The sequence below is a fragment of the Scyliorhinus torazame genome, chromosome 2 (genome assembly GCF_047496885.1).
Source record: "Scyliorhinus torazame isolate Kashiwa2021f chromosome 2, sScyTor2.1, whole genome shotgun sequence".
Classification (NCBI taxonomy): Eukaryota; Metazoa; Chordata; class Chondrichthyes; order Carcharhiniformes; family Scyliorhinidae; genus Scyliorhinus; species Scyliorhinus torazame.
The window spans coordinates 13,610,729-13,630,582 of record NC_092708.1 but is presented as its reverse complement, the minus strand read 5'-3'; the positions used below and the strand labels follow the sequence as shown (position 1 = coordinate 13,630,582).

At 48.6% G+C, this 19,854-nt stretch overlaps 1 protein-coding gene across 3 annotated transcripts in view; it reads left to right on the top strand.

Moving 5' to 3' along the window:
- The first annotated feature begins 7,771 nt into the window (after positions 1–7,771).
- Positions 7,772–19,854, top strand: part of pecr (peroxisomal trans-2-enoyl-CoA reductase) — a 91,279-nt gene continuing 79,196 nt past the window's right edge. For all 3 annotated transcript variants that reach the window (XM_072468679.1, XM_072468680.1, XM_072468678.1), the window contains exon 1: positions 7,772–7,915. In XM_072468679.1, coding sequence (XP_072324780.1) covers positions 7,804–7,915 — 112 coding nt within the window. In that variant the 5' untranslated portion in view covers positions 7,772–7,803. The remainder of the gene's footprint in view (positions 7,916–19,854) is intronic.

Genomic DNA, 19,854 nt, shown 5'->3' with positions numbered 1-19,854 from the left:
CTCCGTACAAGTAACAGGACCTGACCCTAGACACCAAAAACAGTATGGATTTCCCCACGAGGCAGAGGGAGAAATGTCCAAGGTAATAGGAAGCTTATTAGAGCAGGGCATACTTAGATCAGTAGCCTCCACTAATAATGCCCCGATTTGGCCAGTGAAAAAGCCCGATGGATCATGGCGACTGACCATCGATTACCGGGAACTGAACAAAATCACCCCCGCAGCAGCCCCCACAGTAGCAACAAGTAGAAGTCCATATAGACAACATCCACTGCCCTACCTGCATCAATCATCTTTGTGACCTCCTCGAAAAACTCTATCAAGTGAGTGAGACACGACCTCCCCTTCACAAAACCATGCTGCCTCTCACTAATACGTCCATTTGCTCCCAAATGGGAGTAGATCCTGTCTCGAAGAATTCTCTCCAGTAATTTCCCTACCACTGAAGTAAGGCTCACCGGCCTGTAGTTCCCTGGATTATCCTTGCTACCCTTCTTAAACAGAGGAACGACATTGGCTATTCTCCAGTCCTCTGGGACATCCCCTGAAGACAGTGAGGATCCAAAGATTTCTGTCAAGGCCTCAGCAATTTCCTCTCCAGCCGCCCTCAGTATTCTGGGGTAGATCCCATCAGACCCTGGGGACTTATCTACCTTAATATTTTTTAAGACGCCCAACACCTCGTCTTTTTGGATCTCAATGTGACCCAGGCTATCTACACACCCTTCTCCAGACTCAACATCTACCAATTCCTTCTCTTTGGTGAATACTGATGCAAAGTATTCATTTAGTACCTCGCCCATTTCCTCTGGCTCCACACATAGATTCCCTTGCCTATCCTTCAGTGGGCCAACCCTTTCCCTGGCTACCCTCTTGCTTTTTATGTACGTGTAAAAAGCCTTGGGATTTTCCTTAACCCTATTTGCCAATGACTTTTCGTGACCCCTTCTAGCCCTCCTGACTCCTTGCTTAAGTTCCTTCCTACTAGGACCACTCTTATCCTTGTCCACCAGCACTTTAAAACTTACTGAATTGTGGTCACTGTTCCCGAAATGCTCCCCTACTGAAACTTCTACCACCTAGCCGGGCTCATTCCCCAATACCAGATCCAGTACTGCCCTTTCCCTAGTTGGACTGTCTACATATTGTTTTAAGAAGCCCTCCTGGATGTTCCTTACAAACTCTGCCCCGTCTAAGCCCCTGGCACTAAGTGAGTCCCAGTCAATATTGGGGAAGTTGAAGTCTCCCATCACCACAACCCTGTTTTTTCTACTCTTTTCCAAAATCTGTCTTCCTATCTGCTCCTCTATCTCCCGCTGGCTGTTGGGAGGCCTGTAGTAAACCCCCAACATTGTGACTGCACCCTTCTTATTCCTGATCTCCACCCATATAGCCTCACTGCCCTCTGAGGTGTCCTCCCGTAGTACAGCTGTGATATCCTCCCTAACCAGTAGCGCAACTCCGCCACCCCTTTTACATCCCCCTCTATCCCGCCTGAAACATCTAAATCCTGGTACGTTTAGCTGCCAATCCTGCCCTTCCCTCAACCAGGTCTCTGTAATGGCAACAACATCATAGTTCCAAGTACTAATCCAAGCTCTAAGTTCATCTGCCTTACCCGTAATACTTCTTGCATTAAAACATATGCACTTCAGGCCACCAGACCCGCTGTGTTCAGCAACTTCTCCCTGTCTGCTCTGCCTCAGAGCCCCACTGTCCCTATTCCCTCGTTCTCCCTCAATGCTCTCACCTTCTGACCTATTGCTCCCGTGCCCACCCCCCTGCCATACTAGTTTAAACCCTCCCGTCTGACACTAGCAAACCTCGCGGCCAGGATATTTATGCCTCTCCAGTTTAGATGCAACCCGTCCTTATATAGGTCACACCTGCCCCGGAAGAGCTCCCAGTGGTCCAGATAACGGAAACCCTCCCTCCTACACCAGCTGTTTAGCCACGTGTTTAGCTGCTCTAGCTTCCTATTTCTAGCCTCACTGGCACGTGGCACAGGGAGTAATCCCGAGATTACAACCCTAGAGGTCCTATCTTTTAACTTTCTGCCTAGCTCCCTGAACTCCTACTGCAGGACCTCATGCCCCTTCCTGCCTATGTCGTTAGTACCAATATGTACAACAACCTCTGCCTGTTTGCCCTCCCCCTTCATGAGGCCCTCTACCCGTTCGGAGACATCCTGGTCCCTGGCACCAGGGAGGCAACATACCATCCTGGAGTCTCTTTCACATCCACAGAAGCGCCTATCTGTGCCCCGGACTATAGAGTCCCCTATTACTATTGCTCTTCTGCGCTTTGACCCTCCCTTCTGAACATCAGAGCCAGCCATGGTGCCACTGCTCTGGCTGCTGCTGTTTTCCCCTGATAGGATATCCCCCCCCGACAGTATCCAAAGGGGTATACCTGTTTGAGAGGGGGACAACCACAGGGGATTCCTGCACTGACTGCCTGCCCTTTCTGGTGGTCACCCATTTCTCTGCCTGCACCTTGGGTGTGACCACATTTATATAACTGCCATCTATGATGCTTTCCGCCACCTGCATGCTCCTAAGTGCATCCAATTGCTGCTCCAACCGAACCATGCGGTCTGTGAGGAGCTCCAATTGGGTGCACTTTCTGCAGATGAAGCCATCCGGGATGCTGGAAGCCTCGCGGACCTGCCACATCTCACAGTCAGAGCACTGCACCCCTCTAACTGACATTGCGTCAATTAATTAGTAAATTAAAGTTAAAAGTTTTTTTTAAATTTAAAAGTTACTGTTAACTATCTGTTTCCTAGCATTAGATTTCTACTACAAATATGAACGAGGCGACCTTGGGTCTTCTCTCAAACCAAGAACCCCTTTGTGACCCTGTTCGCAACTGAGAACTGAGCTGTCCAGATGATGTTTTAAAAGGAACCGCTTGGGAGAAGTGTTGTCCTTTCTGATGGAACCTACAGAATGTTTTATGTTGTTTGTAAGTTTGTTAAATGTTGTATGTCTGACAGGAGAATTTTTTTCTCACTGTCCCACGCCTATTCGGCCGAAACCTCTGAGGACTTGCCTACAGAGACTCACCATTGCTAGACACTAGTTCAGCAGAAACCTCTGAGAGCTTGTCTGCCCGTTCGTAACTGCGCTTCTGGTTCGAAGGTAGAACCACTGCGGCAGCCCCACCACGATGACTACATTTTTTTCCCGTTCTTGTTGGCTGCTCAGGCAGTGGAGAAACGGTTTGGGACCCGCCCTGCCTGGGAACGCCCCCTCTGGTCAACTACGCTCGGGTAGGAAAGACACGGCATTGGTCGTCGTCCTACCCGGGGACTCCATCCAACTCTTACCCGTCGCGGCCCATACGCACCTCATTTTGGCACTTTCAGTTCAAAAAGTTTTGTTTAGGTAACCTTTAGGTTGCTAACCACATGCTATTTACATCCTGAAACATTTGGATGGTAAATTGCACAGTTTGCGAGACGGCTCGCACTGGTTCATTTTTGGGAAGTGTGTCTTGTCCTAAAATTCGGTTTTTGGAAAAAACTGAGGGAGTCACACATAGTGACCAATTATAAAAGGAGTAATTGGCACTACAGGACAGACACACTATCGTACGAGATATTAAACAAAGATAGTTACAGACACTATGCTTGTTTCCACAGAACTCCAGAAGCTCCAGGACCGGAGAAGAGAAGAAAAGGAAAGAGAAGAGCCATGAGGACTTCCTCCACATGGATCAGCATCATCTTTATGGACATTTGGTTGCGAGTGAACGCGAACCCCATGACCTCAAGCCCCCCCCCAGCCGTTAATGTTTCACTTCCCCGCAGTACCCAGAGCCCAGTCACCGGTGACACCACATCATCTTGGTGTGTCTGGTTTATAACCTGGTACTCCCTGTCCTATATAATAGAAACATGACTGGTATTGGCGATACTCTGCTGTATCGTGCAGACTATGCGTCTACGGAAATGGAGGAGAGCCTACCACGCTCGCACCCCGGTATATAGGATCAGATCCCCTATGTTCAGATACGATCAGACCCCCGACCCCCGCGATCTATAATGAAGAGCATTCACTTGCGTTTATTGTAAATAAAGAAATGTAAAGAACTGTTCATGAGCAAATTGTACGATCCTGAGCTTGACTGCCAAGCCAGGAAGACTGATGTATAAACAGCTATGATTTTGTTTGTATGGTTGAGGAAGTTAGGATGATGAAATGTTTAAGTGAGTGTAGTGTATTAAGAATAGTTAGAGGTTCCCAGTTTATTGTTTTGTAATGCATGTCCCTGTTTGACATAGCGCCCTTAGAATTGTTAGTTAAAATTTTTTTGCATAGCTATGGTCAGTGCAGAGGCCATGAAGGAGGTGTCCCCCCCCCAGGTCAGGGAATGGAAAGCAACATAGTTATGTGATCCTTCACGCTTTGCATTAGGATCACAAGGGGGGAATGTAGCCAGTTAAAATGGCTAACTCCCGATTTAAAATGGCGAATGGCAAAGGCTGATGGGTAAGTCAGCCAACAGGACACAAATGAGCAGCTGCCGGTTGAGTGTGTATTTACCTCTGGAAAGGCCAGACAAGATCGATACCAGCAACCATCAGCATAACAAAACACCAGCCATCTGCATATTAATGAGCAATCCCCGGGAACAATGAGCAACATTTAGACACATAAAGCCAAACCAGACTCTTTGGCGCTAGCAGAAGCCTACACAAAGGGAGGTGAACGACCACCTCAGGACCACCCATCGATCAGGGAACCGCTCCAGCATTGGGGAAAATCGAACCAAGTGATTGGGACAAAGTCCAATCACTTGGAACCAGGTACAGGGTCCGCCCCGAAAGGCGGGAAGCCCCTGGGAACTATAAGAATCAAGCCCAAGTTCAAATCGTTCTTCTTGACCGGGTCACTCAGCAACGCGAACCAACCCTTGACAGTGACCGGTTCAGCCGCCGCCGATATCCAGTAAGTCTTAAGTCAACGATCGCTACGAGATAGGCGCTCCTAGCTACCAATCTGTACCAACTTCGAATCCCGCAGGCTCAGAACCCGAACAAAAGGCCATTCGTTTCCCTGACCTGGTGGGCCAGTTCCAAGTTAAGTATTGGTCTGTTAGTCGTAGAAGTAGCTTAGACGTAGAATTTGTACATGAGTAGTAATTACTGTGTATAATAAATGTGCTTTGATTTAAATCTTACTAAGCGGTGTATTGGATTATTAATCATTACTCGGACTTGAACCACGTGGCGGTATCAGAAAGATACCTGGCAACTCAAGAGCAAAGGTGATAAAACAGAGCAATTAAACTAAGGCAAAGTTAGCAACACAGGAAGTCCTCCCGGATGCCCTCCACTACATCCGGTCACTGCTCTGCACCACGACCAACCAAACACCTCACGAACGTCTCCTTGTCTTCCCCAGGAAGTCCTCCTCTGGGACCTCGCTCCCGACCTGGCTGGCAGCTCCCGGACCCATCCTGCTCTGAAAACACGTGCGGGCGCACAAATCGGACCCATTGGTCGAGAGGGTCCATCTCCTCCACGCTAACCCTCAGTACGCATATGTGGCGTACCCACGTGACAGGATACGGTCTCCCTAAGGTACCTGGGAAGCCGCCCCCTTCCCAGGTCAGTCGGCCCTCCCACCGGCCACGTCTAGGGGTGATGAAGCTGCCACAGAAGCCGAAACCACGCACCTGGAGTCACAGACGCCCGAACCTCCACTGGCATCACCACCAAAGCTACGACGATCGCAGAGGACGACCAGGGCCCCCGATCGACTAATGGCTTCCTTTTCAAATGTACATTTACTGTTGTAAATATTTAAGAGTTGCAATGAGGCAAAACGCTGTACGGAGGCATTACGGTACCTTCATAACTGTAACTTCTACCACTTTTGCCACGTTGTAATCCGATGCCACCACCCCCACCGGACTCTTTTTTAACAGGGGGTGAATGGGGTAGTCTGTGTTAGGAGGATTACGGTACCTAGTAATGCCGGAATAGCATTGGTGGAGAATGTACTTGTTCCCATTGGATAAGCTTGTATGTTAGCTCCGCCCTGCAAGATGGGGTATAATAGCCCGTGCCGCCCCAGCAGCTTTCTTCTGTACCCGCGCTGCTGGGGGAACATCTCGCGTATTAAAGCCTTCAATTGTCTCCAATCTCGTTTCTGAGGTTATTGATCGTGCATCATGCAGGTTAGGTGGATTGGCCATAATAAATTTCCCTTAGTGTCTAAAAAAGGTTAAGTCGGGTTACGGGGATAAGGTGGAGGCTTGGGCTTAAATAGGGTGCTCTTTCCAAGAGCCGGTGCAGACTCGATGGGTTGAATGGCCTCCTTCTGCACTGTAAATTCTATGATTCTATGACCTTACAGCCCTCATTGTATTCATGCAGTGAATTGAGTAGGTTTAGTTTCAGGTAGAAATCTTTCACATCAAACTTTGTCAAAGTTGTCAAATTGAACTCAACTGTATCACAGAGAGTTTCAATATTTACATCAGCTAGATCTCGGAGGAGCTGGTCTTGTCGGTGTCTTTAGTTCCCCACTGTAGAAAAAAATGTGAAGGTCCGCGAATCATCTAAAAGGGAACAAAGTCTCACAGCGAGCAAGTTTAGCTGCTTGTTTCTCGGAGCTCCGGGAAACACAAGGCTATAAAACACGCACGTTAGATACGTGGGCAGCATGGTAGTAGTGTTTACCAGTTGCTTCACAGCTCCAAGGTCCCAGGTTCGACTCACGGCTTGAGTCAATGTCTGTGTGGAGTCTATACGTTCTCCCCGTGTCTGCGTGGGTTTCCTCCGGGTGCTCCGGTTTCCTCCCACAAGTCCCGAAAGATGCGCTGTTCGGTGAATTGGACATTCTGAATTCTCCCTCTGTGTACCCGAACAGGCGCCGGAATGTGGCGACTAGTGGATTATCAAAGTAACTTCATTGCAGTGTTAATGCAAGCCTACTTGTGACAATAAAGATTATTATAGACTTTTATATGGGGACGAAGCGGGGAATGTGTGGCGGAGGCCACACGTAGCCCCGTTTTGTGTACAGAGGAGCTCCACTCGCCAGAACGCCTCAGTGCAGCAAGAATTCGGGATGCCATTTTTAAATAACGCAACCCCCCCACCCCTTGACGAAGTGTTATCCAGACTCGAAACGTGAGCTCCCTTTTCTCTCCACAGACGCTGTCAGACCTGCTGAGATTGTCCAGCATTTTCTGTTTTGGGGCTAAATTGAACTATTGGGAAAACTACCAACAGGACAAAGAGTGTATGGAATTCGCTGTCTCAGTTGGAGCTGGGACCCTAAACTCTTCAAGAGCCTGGAACTGCACCTAAAGTGGTGGAAGCTGGATGGCTGTGTGCAGGGAGATAGGAGCAAATAGGCACCTGGGTGTCTTTGGGTCAGCAGGGAGAAGATGGACCAATTTGATTTGATTTATTATTGTCACATTAGTATACAGTGAAAAGTATTGTTTCTTGCATGCTGTACAAACAATGCATAGGGAAGGAAGGAGAGACTGCAGAATATCATGCTAACAGTTATAGGAAGGTGTAGAGTAAAGATCAACTTAATACGAGGTAGGTCCATTCAAAAGTCTGATGGCAGTGCAGTGCAGTGCCCCCCCCCCCCCGTGCTGAATCATTTCTGTAGCTCTAAAAGGATTAAATCTTTAACATCAGTTGGTGTGCTTTCAGACAATCCTGCTGAAGAATGGAATTGGAAGAGGCAGTGTTGGGAAAGGTGTGGACAGCAGCTGAGCGCCCTTTGACCCCGCTGTAACAATCCAGCGGCGGTCATGTGACAGTCCAAGATGGCGGCGCGCAGTCTCTTCCGCGCCGCGTTGTTCCGGGACCGGGTGGCGCTGGTGACGGGCGGCGGCACCGGGATCGGCGCCGCCGTGGCTGCCGAGCTGCTGGCACTAGGTTCGCTCTTCAGTATTAACTCAGCAATTCGCGCCCCGGGGGGGCGGGAAATCCCCACAAAACCCGCGGTTAGAGACACCCCCCAGGGGTGGCAACGCTCAACACGTGTCCCTCACTGAGTAAACTGTGTCCCTCACTGAGTAAACTGTGTCCCTCACTGAGTAAACTGTGCCCCTCACTGAGTAAACTGTGCCCCTCACTGAGTAAACTGTGCCCCTCACTGAGTAAACTGTGCCCCTCACTGAGTAAACTGTGTCCCTCACTGAGTAAACTGTGCCCCTCACTGAGTAAACTGTGTCCCTCACTGAGTAAACTGTGCCCCTCACTGAGTAAACTGTGTCCCTCACTGAGTAAACTGTGCCCCTCACTCAGTAAACTGTGTCCCTCACTCAGTAAACTGTGTCCCTCACTCAGTAAACTGTGTCCCTCACTCAGTAAACTGTGTCCCTCACTGAGTAAACTGTGTCCCTCACTCAGTAAACTGTGTCCCTCACTCAGTAAACTGTGTCCCTCACTCAGTAAACTGTGTCCCTCACTGAGTAAACTGTGTCCCTCACTGAGTAAACTGTGTCCCTCACTCAGTAAACTGTGTCCCTCACTGAGTAAACTGTGCCCCTCACTGAGTAAACTGTGCCCCTCACTGAGTAAACTGTGTCCCTCACTGAGTAAACTGTGTCCCTCACTGAGTAAACTGTGTCCCTCATTGAGTAAACTGTGTCCCTCGCTCAGTAAACTGTGTCCCTCACTGAGTAAACTGTGTCCCTCACTGAGTAAACTGTGTCCCTCACTCAGTAAACTGTGTCCCTCACTGAGTAAACTGTCCCTCACTGAGTAAACTGTGTCCCTCAATCAGTAAACTGTGTCCCTCACTGAGAAAACTTTGCCCCTCAATCAGTAAACTGTGTCCCTCACTGAGTAAACTGTGTCCCTCACTGAGTAAACTGTGTCCCTCACTGAGTAAACTGTGTCCCTCACTCAGTAAACTGTGTCCCTCACTCAGTAAACTGTGTCCCTCACTCAGTAAACTGTGTCCCTCACTCAGTAAACTGTGTCCCTCACTCAGTAAACTGTGTCCCTCACTGAGTAAACTGTGTCCCTCACTCAGGAAACAGTGACCCTCACTGAGTAAACTGTGTCCCTCACTGAGTAAACTGTGTCCCTCACTGAGTAAACTGTGTCCCTCACTCAGTAAACTGTGTCCCTCACTCAGTAAACTGTGTCCCTCACTCAGTAAACTGTGTCCCTCACTCAGTAAACAGTGACCCTCACTGAGTAAACTGTGCCCCTCACTCAGTAAACTGTGTCCCTCATTGAGTAAACTGTGTCCCTCATTGAGTAAACTGTGTCCCTCATTGAGTAAACAGTGTCCCTCACTCAGAAAACTGTGCCCCTCACTGAGTAAACTGTGCCCCTCACTCAGTAAACTGTGCCCCTCACTCAGTAAACTGTGTCCCTCACTGAGTAAACTGTGTCCCTCACTGAGTAAACAGTGACCCTCACTGAGTAAACTGTGCCCCTCACTGAATAAACTGTGTCCCTCACTCAGTAAACTGTGCCCCTCACTCAGTAAACTGTGCCCCTCACTGAGTAAACTGTGTCCCTCACTGAGTAAACTGTGTCCCTCACTGAGTAAACTGTGTCCCTCACTGAGTAAAAAATTAATTTAGTTGTTAGCCAGATCTTGGTAGAAAGTTAGAGGAATGGCAGGGAAGGGAGTGCAATGTTCCTCCTGCAGGATGTTTGAGGTGAGGGATGCAGTTAGTGTCCCTGCGGATTTTACCTGCAGGATGTGCTGCCATCTCCAGCTCCTCCAAGACCGAGTTAGGGAACTGGAGCTGGAGTTGGAAGAACTTCGGATCATTCGGGAGGCAGAAGGGGTCATAGATAGCAGCTTCAGGGAATTAGTTACACCAAAGATTGGAGATAGGTGGGCAACTGTAAGAGGGACTGGGAAAAAACAGTCAGTGCAGGGATCCCCTGCGGTCGTTCCCCTGAGAAACAAGTATACCGCTTTGGATACTTGTGGGGGGGGGGGGACTTACCAGGGGTAAGCCATGGGGTACGGGCCTCTGGCACGGAGTCTGTCCCTGTTGCTCAGAAGGGAAGGGGGGAGAGGAGCAGAGCATTAGTAATTGGGGACTCTATAGTCAGGGGCACAGATAGGAGATTTTGTGGGAGCGTGAGAGACTCACGTTTGGTATGTTGCCTCCCAGGTGCTAGGGTACGTGATGTCTCGGATCGTGTTTTCCGGGTCCTTAGGGGGGAGGGGGAGCAGCCCCAAGTCGTGGTCCACATTGGCACCAACGACATAGGTAGGAAAGGGGACAAGGATGTCAGGCAGGCTTTCAGGGAGCTAGGATGGAAGCTCAGAACTAGAACAAACAGAGTTGTTATCTCTGGGTTGTTGCCCGTGCCACGTGATAGTGAGATGAGGAATAGGGAGAGAGAGCATTTAAACACGTGGCTACAGGGATGGTGCATGCGGGAGGGATTCAGATTTTTGGATAACTGGGGCTCTTTCTGGGGAAGGTGGGACCTCTACAGACAGGATGGTCTACATCTGAACCTGAGGGGCACAAATATCCTGGGGGGGAGATTTGTTAGTGCTCTTTGGGGGGGTTTAAACTAATGCAGCAGGGGCATGGGAACCTGGATTGTAGTTTTAGGGTAAGGGAGAATGAGAGTATTGAGGTCAGGAGCACAGATTTGACGTCGCAGGAGGGGGCCAGTGTTCAGGTAGGTGGTTTGAAGTGTGTCTACTTCAATGCCAGGAGTATACGAAATAAGGTAGGGGAACTGGCAGCATGGGTTGGTACCTGGGACTTCGATGTTGTGGCCATTTCGGAGACATGGAAAGAGCAGGGACAGGAATGGATGTTTCAGGTTCCGGGGTTTAGGTGTTTTAGTAAGCTCAGAGAAGGAGGCAAAAGAGGGGGAGGTGTGGCGCTGCTAGTCAAGAGCAGTATTACGGTGGCGGAGAGGATGCTAGATGGGGACTCTTCTTCTGAGGTAGTATTGGCTGAAGTTAGAAACAGGAAAGGAGAGGTCACCCTGTTGGGAGTTTTTTATAGGCCTCCTAATAGTTCTAGGGATGTAGAGGAAAGGATGGCGAAGATGATTCTGGATATGAGCGAAAGTAACAGGGTAGTTATTATGGGAGACTTTAACTTTCCAAATATTGACTGGAAAAGATATAGTTCGAGTACAATAGATGGGTCGTTTTTTGTACAGTGTGTGCAGGAGGGTTTCCTGAAACAATATGTTGACAGGCCAACAAGAGGCGAGGCCACGTTGAATTTGGTTTTGGGTAATGAACCAGGCCAGGTGTTGGATTTGGAGGTAGGAGAGCACTTTGGGGACAGTGACCACAATTCGGTGACGTTTACGTTAATGATGGAAAGGGATAAGTATACACCGCAGGGCAAGAGTTATAGCTGGGGGAAGGGCAATTATGATGCCATTAGATGTGACTTGGGGGGGATAAGGTGGAGAAGGAGGCTGCAAGTGTTGGGCACACTGGATAAGTGGGGCTTGTTCAAGGATCAGCTACTGCGTGTTCTTGATAAGTATGTACCGGTCAGACAGGGAGGAAGGCGTCGAGCGAGGGAACCGTGGTTTACCAAGGAAGTGGAATCTCTTGTTAAGAGGAAGAAGGAGGCCTATGTGAAGATGAAGTGTGAAGTTTCAGTTGGGGCGATGGATAGTTACAAGGTAGCGAGGAAGGATCTAAAGAGAGAGCTAAGACGAGCAAGGAGGGGACATGAGAAGTATTTGGCAGGAAGGATCAAGGAAAACCCAAAAGCTTTCTATAGGTATGTCAGGAATAAGCGAATGACTAGGGAAAGAGTAGGACCAGTCAAGGACAGGGATGGGAAATTGTGTGTGGAGTCTGAAGAGATAGGCGAGATACTAAATGAATATTTTTCGTCAGTATTCACTCAGGAAAAAGATAATGTTGTGGAGGAGAATGCTGAGCCCCAGGCTAATAGAATAGATGGCATTGAGGTACGTAGGGAAGAGGTGTTGGCAATTCTGGACAGGCTGAAAATAGATAAGTCCCCGGGACCTGATGGGATTTATCCTAGGATTCTATGGGAGGCCAGGGAAGAGATTGATGGACCTTTGGCTTTGATTTTTATGTCATCATTGGCTACAGGAATAGTGCCAGAGGACTGGAGGACAGCAAATGTGGTCCCTTTGTTCAAAAAAGGGAGCAGAGACAACCCCGGCAACTATAGACCGGTGAGCCTCACGTCTGTAGTGGGTAAAGTCTTGGAGGGGATTATAAGAGACAAGATTTATAATCATCTAGATAGGAATAATATGATCAGGGATAGTCAGCATGGCTTTGTGAAGGGTAGGTCATGCCTCACAAACCTTATTGAGTTCTTTGAGAAGGTGACTGAACAGGTAGACGAGGGTAGAGCAGTTGATGTGGTGTATATGGATTTCAGCAAAGCGTTTGATAAGGTTCCCCACGGTAGGCTATTGCAAAAAATACGGAGGCTGGGGATTGAGGGTGATTTAGAGATGTGGATCAGAAATTGGCTAGCTGAAAGAAGACAGAGGGTGGTGGTTGATGGGAAATGTTCAGAATGGAGTACAGTCACAAGTGGAGTACCACAAGGATCTGTTCTGGGGCCGTTGCTGTTTGTCATTTTTATCAATGACCTAGAGGAAGGCGCAGAAGGGTGGGTGAGTAAATTTGCAGACGATACTAAAGTCGGTGGTGTTGTCGATAGTGTGGAAGGATGTAGCAGGTTACAGAGGGATATAGATAAGCTGCAGAGCTGGGCTGAGAGGTGGCAAATGGAGTTTAATGTAGAGAAGTGTGAGGTGATTCACTTTGGAAGGAATAACAGGAATGCGGAATATTTGGCTAATGGTAAAGTTCTTGTAAGTGTGGATGAGCAGAGGGATCTAGGTGTCCATGTACATAGATCCCTGAAAGTTGCCACCCAGGTTGATAGGGTTGTGAAGAAGGCCTATGGAGTGTTGGCCTTTATTGGTAGAGGGATTGAGTTCCGGAGTCAGGAGGTCATGTTGCAGCTGTACAGAACTCTGGTACGGCCGCATTTGGAGTATTGCGTACAGTTCTGGTCACCGCATTATAGGAAGGACGTGGAGGCTTTGGAGCGGGTGCAGAGGAGATTTACCAGGATGTTGCCTGGTATGGAGGGAAAATCTTATGAGGAAAGGCTGATGGACTTGAGGTTGTTTTCGTTGGAGAGAAGAAGGTTAAGAGGAGACTTAATAGAGGCATACAAAATGATCAGGGGGTTGGATAGGGTGGACAGTGAGAGCCTTCTCCCGCGGATGGATATGGCTGGCACGAGGGGACATAACTTTAAACTGAGGGGTAATAGATATAGGACAGAGGTCAGAGGTAGGTTCTTTACGCAAAGAGTAGTGAGGCCGTGGAATGCCCTACCTGCTACAGTAGTGAACTCGCCAACATTGAGGGCATTTAAAAGTTTATTGGATAAACATATGGATGATAATGGCATAGTGTATGTTAGATGGCTTTTGTTTCGGTGCAACATCGTGGGCCGAAGGGCCTGTACTGCGCTGTATTGTTCTATGTTCTATGTAACTGTGTCCCTCACTCAGTAAACTGTGCCCCTCACTCAGTAAACTGTGCACCTCACTCAGTAAACTGTGCCCCTCACTCAGAAAACTGTGTCCCTCACTGAGTAAACTGTGTCCCTCACTGAGTAAACTGTGTCCCTCACTGAGTAAACTGTGTCCCTCACTGAGTAAACTGTGTCCCTCACTGAGTAAACTGTGTCCCTCACTGAGTAAACTGTGTCCCTCACTGAGTAAACTGTGTCCCTCACTGAGTAAACTGTGTCCCTCACTGAGTAAACTGTGTCCCTCACTGAGTAAACTGTGTCCCTCACTGAGTAAACTGTGTCCCTCACTGAGTAAACTGTCCCTCACTGAGTAAACTGTGTCCCTCACTCAGTAAACTGTGCCCCTCACTCAGTAACCTGTGTCCCTCACTGAGTAAACTGTGCCCCTCACTGAGTAAACAGTGACCCTCACTGAGTAAACTGTGCCCCTCACTGAATAAACTGTGTCCCTCACTGAGTAAACTGTGTCCCTCACTCAGTAAACTGTGTCCCTCACTCAGTAAACTGTGTCCCTCACTCAGTAAACTGTGTCCCTCACTCAGTAAACTGTGTCCCTCACTCAGTAAACTGTGTCCCTCACTCAGTAAACTGTGTCCCTCACTCAGTAAACTGTGTCCCTCACTGAGTAAACTGTGTCCCTCACTGAGTAAACTGTGTCCCTCACTGAGTAAACTGCGTCCCTCACTCAGTAAACTGTGTCCCTCACTCAGTAAACTGTGTCCCTCACTGAGTAAACTGTGTCCCTCACTGAGTAAACTGTGTCCCTCACTCAGTAAACTGTGACCCTCACTGAGTAAACTGTGTCCCTCACTGAGTAAACTGTGTCCCTCACTGAGTAAACTGTGTCCCTCACTCAGAAAACTGCGTCCCTCACTCAGTAAACTGTGTCCCTCACTCAGTAAACTGTGTCCCTCACTCAGTAAACTGTGCCCCTCACTGAGTAAACTGTGTCCCTCACTGAGTAAACTGTGTCCCTCACTCAGTAAACTGTGTCCCTCATTGAGTAAACAGTGTCCCTCACTCAGAAAACTGTGCCCCTCACTGAGTAAACTGTGCCCCTCACTGAGTAAACTGTGCCCCTCACTGAGTGAACTGTGTCCCTCACTCAGTAAACTATGTCCCTCATTGAGTAAACAGTGTCCCTCATTGAGTAAACAGTGTCCCTCACTCAGAAAACTGTGCCCCTCACTGAATAAACTGTGTCCCTCACTCAGCAAACTGTGTCCCTCACTCAGTAAACTGTGCCCCTCACTGAGTAAACTGTGTCCCTCACTGAGTAAACTGTGTCCCTCACTGAGTAAACTGTGCCCCTCACTGAGTAAACTGTGTCCCTCACTCAGTCAACTGTGTCCCTCACTCAGTCAACTGTGTCCCTCACTCAGTCAACTGTGTCCCTCACTCAGTCAACTGTGTCCCTCACTCAGTCAACTGTGTCCCTCACTCAGTCAACTGTGTCCCTCACTCAGTCAACTGTGTCCCTCACTGAGTAAACTGTGACCCTCACTCAGTAAACTGTGTCCCTCACTGAGTAAACTGTGTCCCTCACTGAGTAAACTGTGTCCCTCACTGAGTAAACTGTGTCCCTCACTGAGTAAACTGTGTCCCTCACTGAGTAAACTGTGTCCCTCACTCCGTAAACTGTGCCCCTCACTCCGTAAACTGTGTCCCTCACTCCGTAAACTGTGTCCCTCATTGAGTAAACTGTGTCCCTCATTGAGTAAACTGTGTCCCTCATTGAGTAAACAGTGTCCCTCATTGAGTAAACAGTGTCCCTCACTCAGTAAACTGTGCCCCTCACTCAGTAAACTGTGCCCCTCACTCAGTAAACTGTGCCCCTCACTCAGTAAACTGTGCCCCTCACTGAGTAAACTGTGTCCCTCACTGAGTAAACTGTGTCCCTCACTGAGTAAACTGTGTCCCTCACTGAGTAAACTGTGTCCCTCACTGAGTAAACTGTGTCCCTCACTGAGTAAACTGTGTACCTCACTCAGTAAACTGTGCCCCTCACTCAGTAAACTGTGCCCCTCACTGAGTAAACTGTGCCCCTCACTGAGTAAACTGTGCCCCTCACTGAGTAAACTGTGTCCCTCACTGAGTAAACTGTGTCCCTCACTGAGTAAAAAATTAATTTAGTTGTCAGCCAGATCTTGGTAGAAAGTTAGAGGAATGGCAGGGAAGGGAGTGCAATGTTCCTCCTGCAGGATGTTTGAGGTGAGGGATGCAGTTAGTGTCCCTGCTGATTTTACCTGCAGGATGTGCTGCCATCTCCAGCTCCTCCAAGACCGAGTTAGGGAACTGGAGCTGGAGTTGGAAGAACTTCGGATCATTCGGGAGGCAGAAGGGGTCATAGATAGCAGCTTCAGGGAATTAGTTACACCAAAGATTGGAGATAGGTGGGCAACTGTAAGAGGGACTGGGAAAAAACAGTCAGTGCAGGGATCCCCTGCGGTCGTTCCCCTGAGAAACAAGTATACCGCTTTGGATACTTGTGGGGGGGGGGGGGGGGGACTTACCAGGGGTAAGCCATGGGGTACGGGCCTCTGGCACGGAGTCTGTCCCTGTTGCTCAGAAGGGAAGGGGGGAGAGGAGCAGAGCATTAGTAATTGGGGACTCTATAGTCAGGGGCACAGATAGGAGATTTTGTGGGAGCGTGAGAGACTCACGTTTGGTATGTTGCCTCCCAGGTTCTAGGGTACGTGATGTCTCGGATCGTGTTTTCCGGGTCCTTAGGGGGGAGGGGGAGCAGCCCCAAGTCGTGGTCCACATTGGCACCAACGACATAGGTAGGAAAGGGGACAAGGATGTCAGGCAGGCTTTCAGGGAGCTAGGATGGAAGCTCAGAACTAGAACAAACAGAGTTGTTATCTCTGGGTTGTTGCCCGTGCCACGTGATAGTGAGATGAGGAATAGGGAGAGAGAGCATTTAAACACGTGGCTACAGGGATGGTGCATGCGGGAGGGATTCAGATTTTTGGATAACTGGGGCTCTTTCTGGGGAAGGTGGGACCTCTACAGACAGGATGGTCTACATCTGAACCTGAGGGGCACAAATATCCTGGGGGGGAGATTTGTTAGGGCTCTTTGGCGGGGTTTAAACTAATGCAGCAGGGGCATGGGAACCTGGATTGTAGTTTTAGGGTAAGGGAGAATGAGAGTATTGAGGTCAGGAGCACAGATTTGACGTCGCAGGAGGGGGCCAGTGTTCAGGTAGGTGGTTTGAAGTGTGTCTACTTCAATGCCAGGAGTATACGAAATAAGGTAGGGGAACTGGCAGCATGGGTTGGTACCTGGGACTTCGATGTTGTGGCCATTTCGGAGACATGGAAAGAGCAGGGACAGGAATGGATGTTTCAGGTTCCGGGGTTTAGGTGTTTTAGTAAGCTCAGAGAAGGAGGCAAAAGAGGGGGAGGTGTGGCGCTGCTAGTCAAGAGCAGTATTACGGTGGCGGAGAGGATGCTAGATGGGGACTCTTCTTCTGAGGTAGTATTGGCTGAAGTTAGAAACAGGAAAGGAGAGGTCACCCTGTTGGGAGTTTTTTATAGGCCTCCTAATAGTTCTAGGGATGTAGAGGAAAGGATGGCGAAGATGATTCTGGATATGAGCGAAAGTAACAGGGTAGTTATTATGGGAGACTTTAACTTTCCAAATATTGACTGGAAAAGATATAGTTCGAGTACAATAGATGGGTCGTTTTTTGTACAGTGTGTGCAGGAGGGTTTCCTGAAACAATATGTTGACAGGCCAACAAGAGGCGAGGCCACGTTGAATTTGGTTTTGGGTAATGAACCAGGCCAGGTGTTGGATTTGGAGGTAGGAGAGCACTTTGGGGACAGTGACCACAATTCGGTGACGTTTACGTTAATGATGGAAAGGGATAAGTATACACCGCAGGGTAAGAGTTATAGCTGGGGGAAGGGCAATTATGATGCCATTAGATGTGACTTGGGGGGGATAAGGTGGAGAAGGAGGCTGCAAGTGTTGGGCACACTGGATAAGTGGGGCTTGTTCAAGGATCAGCTACTGCGTGTTCTTGATAAGTATGTACCGGTCAGACAGGGAGGAAGGCGTCGAGCGAGGGAACCGTGGTTTACCAAGGAAGTGGAATCTCTTGTTAAGAGGAAGAAGGAGGCCTATGTGAAGATGAAGTGTGAAGTTTCAGTTGGGGCGATGGATAGTTACAAGGTAGCGAGGAAGGATCTAAAGAGAGAGCTAAGACGAGCAAGGAGGGGACATGAGAAGTATTTGGCAGGAAGGATCAAGGAAAACCCAAAAGCTTTCTATAGGTATGTCAGGAATAAGCGAATGACTAGGGAAAGAGTAGGACCAGTCAAGGACAGGGATGGGAAATTGTGTGTGGAGTCTGAAGAGATAGGCGAGATACTAAATGAATATTTTTCGTCAGTATTCACTCAGGAAAAAGATAATGTTGTGGAGGAGAATGCTGAGCCCCAGGCTAATAGAATAGATGGCATTGAGGTACGTAGGGAAGAGGTGTTGGCAATTCTGGACAGGCTGAAAATAGATAAGTCCCCGGGACCTGATGGGATTTATCCTAGGATTCTATGGGAGGCCAGGGAAGAGATTGATGGACCTTTGGCTTTGATTTTTATGTCATCATTGGCTACAGGAATAGTGCCAGAGGACTGGAGGACAGCAAATGTGGTCCCTTTGTTCAAAAAAGGGAGCAGAGACAACCCCGGCAACTATAGACCGGTGAGCCTCACGTCTGTAGTGGGTAAAGTCTTGGAGGGGATTATAAGAGACAAGATTTATAATCATCTAGATAGGAATAATATGATCAGGGATAGTCAGCATGGCTTTGTGAAGGGTAGGTCATGCCTCACAAACCTTATTGAGTTCTTTGAGAAGGTGACTGAACAGGTAGACGAGGGTAGAGCAGTTGATGTGGTGTATATGGATTTCAGCAAAGCGTTTGATAAGGTTCCCCACGGTAGGCTATTGCAAAAAATACGGAGGCTGGGGATTGAGGGTGATTTAGAGATGTGGATCAGAAATTGGCTAGCTGAAAGAAGACAGAGGGTGGTGGTTGATGGGAAATGTTCAGAATGGAGTACAGTCACAAGTGGAGTACCACAAGGATCTGTTCTGGGGCCGTTGCTGTTTGTCATTTTTATCAATGACCTAGAGGAAGGCGCAGAAGGGTGGGTGAGTAAATTTGCAGACGATACTAAAGTCGGTGGTGTTGTCGATAGTGTGGAAGGATGTAGCAGGTTACAGAGGGATATAGATAAGCTGCAGAGCTGGGCTGAGAGGTGGCAAATGGAGTTTAATGTAGAGAAGTGTGAGGTGATTCACTTTGGAAGGAATAACAGGAATGCGGAATATTTGGCTAATGGTAAAGTTCTTGAAAGTGTGGATGAGCAGAGGGATCTAGGTGTCCATGTACATAGATCCCTGAAAGTTGCCACCCAGGTTGATAGGGTTGTGAAGGAGGCCTATGGAGTGTTGGCCTTTATTGGTAGAGGGATTGAGTTCCGGAGTCGGGAGGTCATGTTGCAGCTGTACAGAACTCTGGTACGGCCGCATTTGGAGTATTGCGTACAGTTCTGGTCACCGCATTATAGGAAGGACGTGGAGGCTTTGGAGCGGGTGCAGAGGAGATTTACCAGGATGTTGCCTGGTATGGAGGGAAAATCTTATGAGGAAAGGCTGATGGACTTGAGGTTGTTTTCGTTGGAGAGAAGAAGGTTAAGAGGAGACTTAATAGAGGCATACAAAATGATCAGGGGGTTGGATAGGGTGGACAGTGAGAGCCTTCTCCCGCGGATGGATATGGCTGGCACGAGGGGACATAACTTTAAACTGAGGGGTAATAGATATAGGACAGAGGTCAGAGGTAGGTTCTTTACGCAAAGAGTAGTGAGGCCGTGGAATGCCCTACCTGCTACAGTAGTGAACTCGCCAACATTGAGGGCATTTAAAAGTTTATTGGATAAACATATGGATGATAATGGCATAGTGTATGTTAGATGGCTTTTGTTTCGGTGCAACATCGTGGGCCGAAGGGCCTGTACTGCGCTGTATTGTTCTATGTTCTATGTAACTGTGTCCCTCACTCAGTAAACTGTGCCCCTCACTCAGTAATCTGTGCACCTCACTCAGTAAACTGTGCCCCTCACTCAGAAAACTGTGTCCCTCACTGAGTAAACTGTGTCCCTCACTGAGTAAACTGTGTCCCTCACTGAGTAAACTGTGTCCCTCACTGAGTAAACTGTGTCCCTCACTCAGTAAACTGTGCCCCTCACTCAGTAACCTGTGCCCCTCACTCAGTAACCTGTGTCCCTC